Source organism: Mizuhopecten yessoensis, unplaced genomic scaffold (assembly GCF_002113885.1).
Source record: "Mizuhopecten yessoensis strain PY_sf001 unplaced genomic scaffold, ASM211388v2 scaffold2307, whole genome shotgun sequence".
NCBI lineage: Eukaryota > Metazoa > Mollusca > Bivalvia > Pectinida > Pectinidae > Mizuhopecten > Mizuhopecten yessoensis.
Genome location: NW_018404481.1, coordinates 1,442 through 10,751, shown reverse-complemented (window position 1 = coordinate 10,751; position 9,310 = coordinate 1,442). Strand labels below are relative to the sequence as shown.

The following is a 9,310-nucleotide window of genomic DNA, read 5'->3' as shown; positions in this document are numbered from 1 at the left end:
ACAGAAAACGACTTAAGTGGTAGGTTATAAACAACACACTGTACAGAAAACGACTTTAGGTTATAAACAACATACTGTACAGAAAAAGACTTTAGTAGTTGGTTATAAACAACACTCTTGACAGAAAACGACTTAAGTGGTAGGTTATAAACAACACACTGTACAGAAAACGACTTAAGTGGTAGGTCATAAACAACACTCTTGACAGAAAACGACTTAAGTGGTAGGTTATAAACAACACACTGTACAGAAAACGACTTAAGTGGTAGGTTTGGGAACAACACACTGTACAGGAAACGACTTTAAGGTTAGGTTCGGGAACAACACACTTGACAGAAAACAACTTTAGTGATAGGTTTGCGAACAACGCACTTGACAGAAAACTACTTAAGTGGTAGGTTGTAAACAACACACTGTACAGAAAACGACTTTAGTGGTAGGTTATAAACAACACACTGTACAGAAAATCACTTTCGAGGTAGGTTTGGAAACAACACACTGTACAGAAAAAAAACTTAAAATTACAAAATTAGTAATAACGTTATTGTGTACCTGGTGTAACCTCCTCAGCAGGACAACACACTGCCCACTTGTCGACCTCGTTCGTAAAGCAGGAATAGCCCGCTGGGCATAACGTTAATGAGCCTCGACTACACGACACCTGCTCTCCCTTCTCGTTAGTGAAGGGGTCGCCTTGACTGCAACAAGCGGCGTTACTTGCTGTGGAACATGGTTCTGAAAATAACACCAGGAAATTGTTCTTAATTTGGATTTCCACCTTTCTGACCCCCAACATCAACGATGAGTCCTAGAAGGACAAAACAGTTGTACGATGCAGTGTAATTCATTTTTGGCAAACTGTATTCACATGCGTATGTCTTACGTTCACCTTGTAAAGCCCTTCTACTTTGTGATAGATACACAATAGTTTGCCTATTATGTGATGGTAATGAATAGTCAATTAGGTGTTATGTATGCATTACAATGGGATTCTGCATAATAATCTTTGCCTTATATGACCTTGGACGTGGCTAGATTATTCAAACACCCACTTATAATAATCTTTAATCAATTCGTAATACATTTTGCTTTTGCTCTAGCATCAGAGTTACCTACTAACAGACGACCGTGACGGTAAACAACCAGATGCACAGGATAGCACTCCCGGGTGAAAATTTAGAATTTTATAGGTCATATTAACTCACAAAAAGTCTCGAAAAAACGTTTCTTGCACAGCAACCGTAAAAGTAAGAATACATAACTAGAAATGTCTATCGACACAAATTTAAAATCCCACGCATGGGAAACAGGTTAGTGAATATAGACAATGGGAAAAACACTATTAGAAAAAGTTTCAAGGTAGACACATTGGTATTGTAATCATTTAAGTAATTTGACGGCAATATTGTTTAAATGTTTATCAAACCAAACAAATTCGGTTTTATGTACTTTTAAATATATGTCCTCTGATGAAGAAGTAAATGCGATACCTCTAATGCAATCATAATGTTAACTTCATCCATATTGCTGATAACTGTTCAAAATCCTTTTTTTTTGGATATAACAATGTACTTACCTGCTGTTAGCACGGTATGGACGGATGCGATTCCAAAGAAGAGGAAAGACAGGTGCAACATGGCTGTATGAATGGAGAAATGTGTTTAAAACGAATAATACTTTGCTTAATTATTTCTTCCACAGTCTTAAAGAAGTAAAGTCCAGGAAAATAGTAAATTTGTATATTTTTCAAGCGTTACATAACATACTCTTTTTTTGTTTTTACAAACATGATTTAAAAAAAAAAATTGTAAAATCTAATTTTGCCTTATAAAATATCAATTTTGCCGTATTTAATTTATCATTGTATAGTGATAGGTTACATTTCAATGTGTCCCGGTAGCTTGTGTGTCTTTAATGGGACGTTCATCAGTGTTACCTAAACAAACGTAAAAACAGTGGCTGACAGGTACATGCACATTAATCAAGTTTATCGTGTTGTTCCTTGTCAGGTTTTTTTTTTATCAAGTTTAGTATAGCTATCTTATTCAAAGTTTATTTACTCCAGGATATTCATTTTTCTTCTTTTCCCTCATCTGAAAAAGAAAACAAATACACTATCAATTTCACCAGAGATTAATGTCCCCTGTATTACATAATGCGGCTGAGTTGTCGTTTGTGTATAACATCATTACTTACCAGTCCCGTACGCTCACAGTTCTGACACCAACCCTCCTTTACATATCTTTATGCATTACATTATGAACACAATCATGATTATTAAGTAAGTAGGCTGCCTCTTTAAAAAACAATTCATTTTAATAAAAGTGAAATACCGTCTGTCTTTTCCCATGAATTATTATACGTCTTTCTGATACAATGTTCTGATGATAAGTTTTATGAATTTTGTAGAAAAAGTCACCACTATGTGCAATATAAAATTTGTATTCCGCGAGTGTCATTTCGCCAATCGCATGTATTAACATAAAATTATGGTTGCTGTTTTTTGCCCTCATTATGGAGGGCGGAATTAAAAGTACGACGAAAATTTCTCGGAACTATACAACCTTGCAGGATACAGATGCCTTTAAGTATTTTCAAACAAGAGTGGGCATGATAACGTCGGTTAGGGTTAGGTTTATTTCGGCAAGTAGAATAACGCTCTCTTTATTAGTCGGACTTCAGACAATTGATCGGGTTTACGTTACGTTTACCTGGAGCTGGTGTGATTGATGGTGGTCTTGTCTCCTTCTCCCGATGAAGTCGGTGCATGGTGTTGCTATGCGACTTTGTAGTCTCTTCAGGTCAAACAGAGTTCATCTTCGATACTTCAGGGGTTACGCCCACTTTCGCTCTCTGCCCCCTTGGAATACGAAATAACAAATTTGAAGGCTCAGTGTGCAGCACCTTGTGGATGAGACGAAGAGACTAGTTTGATCATTTTATATACATCAAAATAATATGTCGGTCGCGTAACGGTAAACTTGACTGACTTTGAATTCGGGTGTCGCTTTATAGTCTTCAAAGGACAGGTATCATTCAAGGGATTGGTCAGGTTATTTTACCTAAGACTAATCAGTATGCGTCCGATTTTGCTATGCCATATTCCAGGGATACAGAGAGCGAAAGTGAGCGTTACCTCTGGAGTGTCAAGGACAAACAGAGTTAGGATAAGGCAACAAGCCAATATCTGGGGCCTGTTCGTTTACGCAGAACCTGTTTGTCTGTTTTTAAATGTAACATGTTTGGGTATAAAACCTGACGGAACTGAAAATGTTCATGCAGGCCTTGAAAGAGTTTGTCAATGCTCGTCTGAAATCAGCATCAGATCACGAGGTCTGACTTTATTTCAAAAACGATCAACTCTGGTTCAACCGTTCGGATAGCGATAAACGAAAGCGGCCTAGACCTAGGACTTGTCTTTCAAAAAATATAATTATAAATTGGTACATGTAGGATAGACGGCTCCTTCTCTCTTCTTTCATCCTTTTCAATCCCTCCACTACATATTTCATCCATTCTACTCATTTTCCTATCTTTTCTTCGTCTGCTGGATAACTACTCGGTATAGTCTGATATCTGATCTTGTAGATAAAATATAATCTACACCGTTAAATATTAGTACGCTGTCTTCCTTTTAAGGAGGGAGTACATTTGTACGCGGAAGCATTCAAATGTACCTTTAGTAGAGCAGAGGGCATTTTTATTTGCGCCCCCTGGGGATATTTGTAGTCNTAAGGAGGGAGTACATTTGTACGCGGAAGCATCCAAATGTACCTTTAGTGGAGCAGAGGGCATTTTTATTTGCGCCCCCTGGGGATATTTGTAGTCTTAAGCAAAATCGAATAGACATTTTCGAACAAAAAGATGGGGGTAAAAATATCTAATTCCTGTAACTGAGCTAGATAGGGCTATCTCAGTCGAGGACTATGATGCTGTAAAACAATGGGATGTTACAGAATCTTAGCCCGACACCAGTCTGTATATCTTTCCACCATACTGAAATACGGATACACCCCAGTTGGGGTAGGTATACTCGATGGAATCTCAAGTGTAACTGGTACGAACCATTAGGGAAACGTCACATAACTAAGGAAACCCTACATATACAGTTTCCAATAATTAGCAAGACAAAACACTAGGTAAGCGCGTTTCTGTGGTACAATCTTTTTCGGATACCCATGAATGATAAGGTACGTATTGATTAATGATAAAGATACATACCTGCCCTATTTGTATTGGATTCCGAAAAGTCACATGAATCCTTATAAATGAAGTTTTATCACTGGTTCATCTAGTTGCTCATTCAAGCCATTATCTTAATTTCGCACTACCATCTCCTGATCAATCTTCAGCGTTGCTTCCTACCAAAAAGATTTTTTTTTAACTTTTCCAGTCATTTCACTTTCATACATGATACCGAAGTGAAAAACGCTTTCGTTCTATTAAACTTGGGGGTGTTCATTGCCGAGAAAGGCTAAAAGCAGAATAGAAAATGTGGTTGTGACTTATTTTGTGTCGTATTTTGGAAACAAACTGTAACCTTAGTTTGACAGATTTGTTTTTGTTTTCATCAGAAGCTGATTCAATTCAAGGCCTTACAGGACTTCAAAACCTGTTCAAATTCATATAGGCCGACGATGTAACGATCTTCATGTAACAAGAAATTTATGAACCACGTCGAACGTATATATTCTAATAAACTAAAAATCAAGGACACCACAGACTCTTCTTCTTCAGCCGCTTTCATCGATCTTTACTTACAACATAACCAACGGGGAAGGTTTACCACTAAGCTGTACGAAAAGCGACCCCGTTTCTCGCTACGAAGATGTCACATTACTTTAAATTGACTTAGATTCAAACGGGTTCGTCGATGAAGCAGAAAACGCTTACTCCTTTGGAACAGATTGTCTTATTTTCCTTGTCCCTTTTCAATTTTCATTTTTTCATAACTGCCTTATTTTTTATCGATTTTTATCGAAATCTTTGCAACCACTTTAATGTTCGATATGGTACTAAATTTGTTTACATGAAGCTGCTTTCAAATAGCGAGTCGCGTACTTCGATTTCGGTATGACAGATTCTTGGGATGCATAGAGTTAAAGTGAGTGTAACCTCTGGATAGGATCAGGTAATATAATTATGTTCGTTTATGCGGAATAACTGGTTTGTTTTTAAAATTTCGGGTATTAATCCTGGCGGACCGGTAAATGTTTATGCAGGCCTTGCAAGGCTTTGTTATGGCTCGCCTGAAAGCAGCATCAGATTACTAGGATCGACCTTATTTTATTAACGAACAACTCTGGTTCAACCGTTTGGATCGCGAACGAAAGTGGCCTATGCATAGGAGTCGTCTTTCTAGTATAAGAATTATAAATTAGTAAATGTAGGAAAGACGACTCCTTCTCTCCTATATATCATCATTTTCAATCCCTGCACTACATACTTTATCCCTTATACTCATTTTCCTTTATTTTCGTCGTCGTCTGCTTCATAACCGAACTACTCAGTATGGTGAAGGGGACGTGAAATCACTCACTCAAACACACTCGTTCTAGCCGGCTTATGGGGCATAGACAATGCTACATATCTAGATTAACTTGTCTGTATCGATTTCCATCATACTTAAATACTGATACAACCCAGTTTGGGGAGGTATATACAATTTCCATGTTGTAGATAGACGAAAAACTAGGTAATCGCGTTTTTGTTTAACATAGAGGATATCCAACAGTGGTTTATTTTGTTATACCAAATGTATTTCACGAGCGTGACTAATATTTTGATATCTTTCACAAGTGAAATATTAGCCACACTCGTGAAATACATTTGGCATTACTGAAGTCACTGTAGTATACTGTAAATTGGAATAGTTCAGGCTACATATGGCGAAAGATGTACCAAAGCAAAGGACCTCTGCCACCATGAACCAGTTTAGAACCATATCACTTCGGAGTGTAGAAGGGAAACTCTTTTTCACCATACTTGCAAGAAGGATGGCAACGTACTTTACTTTATAAATATAAACTCTATTGCTTTTACAAAAATGACGAAACAAGCTTTTTTCAACTTATATTAAAAAATTGTGTTGGCCCGGATTTTAGCGAGCTTGGGTTCTTAATAGGGAAGGAAATCGGTGTACCCGGAGAAAACCAAAGGAGACGGGCAGAGGACTTCATACCTTATAAGTCTTATTGGGTAATCGAACCCTGGTCGCCTTGATGAAAAGCGAGTGCGCTATCCACTGAACCTACCGACCACTCTCGACCTTCAAGGAGTATATCGATTCTTGTGAAAAGAAAGGCGGGATTCCAAGATCCCCGGATGTATTCAGTACAACAGCACAATCTTTGTGGTAACCATCATTTAGCCGCAGATTTAAACGTGGCAATATTTGAAAACCATTAATATATTTTGATTGATATAACAAGTAGGCGTTTGACAGTTCGAACAATAACAACCTTAAAGCATAATCTGTGTTTATGTGTTTACATTTTTATTTATTTAATTGCTATACATTATTGAGAGGGCGTAACTAATGTTGTAACAACTTGTACCTTTTCCTTTTGCTACATTTCCGAAGATAGACTATGTGTCAAAAACAGTCTTTTCGGTCTACTATGTCCTAAGCCTGATACCAGTTTCAATTTGATTATTGCGATGCACTGAAAAAATCACTGCACTGCTCTCTCAAACATTATACGCTACAAACACCTAACCTTGTATCATTACGCATACATCGCTATTTTTTTTTTGATATTGTAGTATGACACCCCCAACCCTGAACTCAACCCCCATCCCCACCTCGACCCCCCATTCCCGCGCCCGCCCAATAATTTTGACCTTGAACATGCAAGGTCTTACGAAATATATATATTTTGAATGAATACGTCAATCAAATAAAATCCACACAACACTTTTCATGAAATAATAACTTTTTTTTTAATTTCATAACAGTTATGAAACTACTTAATTCCACTTATATTCATAACTATTTTTGGCCTGGATGTTAGCGCGCGGGGGGTCTTCATTTGGGAGGAAACCGGAGTACCCGGAGAAAACCCATATGTCTGAAGCCTCAAACCTGTTAACCCGGCAGAGGCAGCCCAGTATACTGAAAAATAAAAAATAAAAACATAACTAGAATTAACAACGAGAAATTACCGAAGTGTTAACAAAACAATAATTCGAACTCAAAATCGATAAAACTAGAGCAAAAAAACATATGAAAGGAGACACTTGAAAGTATAAGAAGAATAAGACCAGGTGTTACAGAAGGATAAGCGTCTTCTGCTTTTCCGATGACACCCGCCATGTACATCTAAGTCGAATCCACGTTATGTTACGTCCTCTCATCGAGAACTCGGGTAGTGGCAACAACAGAATAAAAGCACATTTAAATCCTAATGTATTGTTTTCAATTTTATGTTTTCATTTTATCTTACAAGTATTATAAGTAGGATTCTCATATAAAATATGATTTGGAGAAAAGACGGATATTCTCATTAATTATCGGCACTGGTACAATGGGTACTGAGATGATAATACACATCTTATATATAATTAACATCATAAATGTTTAAAAGTACTTAAAAGTAATTACACAATATTCGTACATGTGAACATGTGTCGAAATAAAAAAATCGTTTTCTGAAAATCACAATAAATACCATGCACAATGTATTTCCCCTTTCAAGTAATCTACTGTTATCAGATACTTAGGTAACTATTAAGATGAGAAACTGCAATGAGGTTTACGATTTTATGCAATTTAGATAAATATACTTCAATAGAAAAAAAAATGTTTAATGACATTTTGTATATAGCATATATCTTTCAACACACAATGGTGCTTCACTGATAATGGGTAATCCTGAATTCTAATTCCTTTGAGATACAAGGCATTTGGCTGGGAAATAGAAATATAACCATGATATACCGTCTGCAAACTCATTTGCATATGAGGGCCGGATTGCGATTGTCAATGACATCAATGACCCCGACTGACCCCGATACGTCACGAAATTAATGAATGAATGATGACGTCACCAACAATAACGTTGCCCCTAAAGGTCAATGTAATTCCGCTAGGAATGTTTCCGACGTCACCAATCCACGGCAGAGAAGATAATGCGCAAAAAAAAATCCTTAAAAGCATCGTTTCTATTGGCGAATTTCGCTGATATAAATTATAACGGGTATAGTCCTTCTCCACACCGCGTTGCCAGTAGAACTCAATGATCGAGAGTAAAATTACGATACACAGCCGCAAATCCCATGATACAGTAGGGTTATCCCTAGTTCCACTTTGGTAGAAATGAAAGAGTCACCCGAGTAAACAATTTAAATTCCATTCAGCATTGCATATGCATAAATTATGTTTTCGGCTACCCTTTCTAAACATATATAAACACTTATACTGACAGTTTGTCATAAAAGTAAGATTATGTAAATAAGAGATTCGATAAGTTAGAGGTTCTCATATACTATGAAAGAGTCTCCCATATATGCATTCTACAAACTAAGATAAAAAAAGGAAGTTAGATGTTTTTATCATATGTATATGGGACACGTGTACGCGTAGGGGAGGGGCGGAGCTATGCGTGATTGACGGGTGTACAGTTTAGACTTAATCGTATGCATGACGAATCACGTGCTGCCTGAGGTGTTCAAGTGAGAACAGGTACGGGTCTCGGTTAGCCGGCATTCGAGCTTTGCATGTAAACAATGCAACACGGATATACCCCACCCCAGCACACGCAAGTTTTGAGCAAGTGTGACTGCCCTGTTTGGGTTTATATCCTTTTCAGTTTGTCATGCTGGTGGAGCGTAGCAGTGTACGAGATACAAGAAATGTGAAGGTGCGTTCAGGATACAGAAAGAATCAGGGATTTCTTTGAAACACCTACACAAATAAATGCTGTTGCTCACTGCAGAGGCTTTCCTCCGAAAAACCCCATATGTGCTACTTCGGAATCTGTCAAAAACAATTATAGTCTGAAAACGGTTGACATTTACATCAACAAATTAAATAATAAGGATCTAATCTGACATAGCTTTTGCCGCTCAACACCTGTGTGGAAATTCACTAAAGGAGATGCATATTCCAGAATCGCTTCTGTGTGCCTTTTGGTCGCCTTGGATTCAATTTGTAAGCACTGAACAATTGCCCAAAGCACAATTCCGAAAATACTGTATGAAGTATATACATTACAAATATTTGAACTGTAACGTATTTAAAACTACGTACCCGTTTACTCTGGACAACATACTGCCCACAAGTCCACCGCGTTAACGAAGCAGGAGTAGC

The 9,310-nt window shown here is 37.4% G+C and overlaps 1 protein-coding gene and 1 long non-coding RNA gene across 2 annotated transcripts in view; both read right to left on the bottom strand.

Annotated features, from left to right (window-relative positions):
• LOC110445433 (uncharacterized protein K04H4.2-like) overlaps positions 1-1,693 on the bottom strand; it is a 6,835-nt gene extending 5,142 nt beyond the window's left edge. The window contains exons 1-2 of the mRNA XM_021490068.1: positions 1,577-1,693; positions 553-735 (exon numbers count right to left, since the gene is read on the bottom strand). Of these exons, the coding sequence (XP_021345743.1) occupies positions 553-735; positions 1,577-1,637 (244 nt within the window). The 5' untranslated portion in view covers positions 1,638-1,693. The remainder of the gene's footprint in view (positions 1-552; positions 736-1,576) is intronic.
• Positions 1,694-6,925: 5,232 nt separating this feature from the next.
• LOC110445446 lies at positions 6,926-9,310 on the bottom strand. The gene is made up of 2 exons (XR_002462356.1): positions 9,251-9,310; positions 6,926-7,114 (listed from the first exon to the last, which is right to left on the bottom strand). It is a non-coding gene; the product is annotated as an uncharacterized LOC110445446 (long non-coding RNA).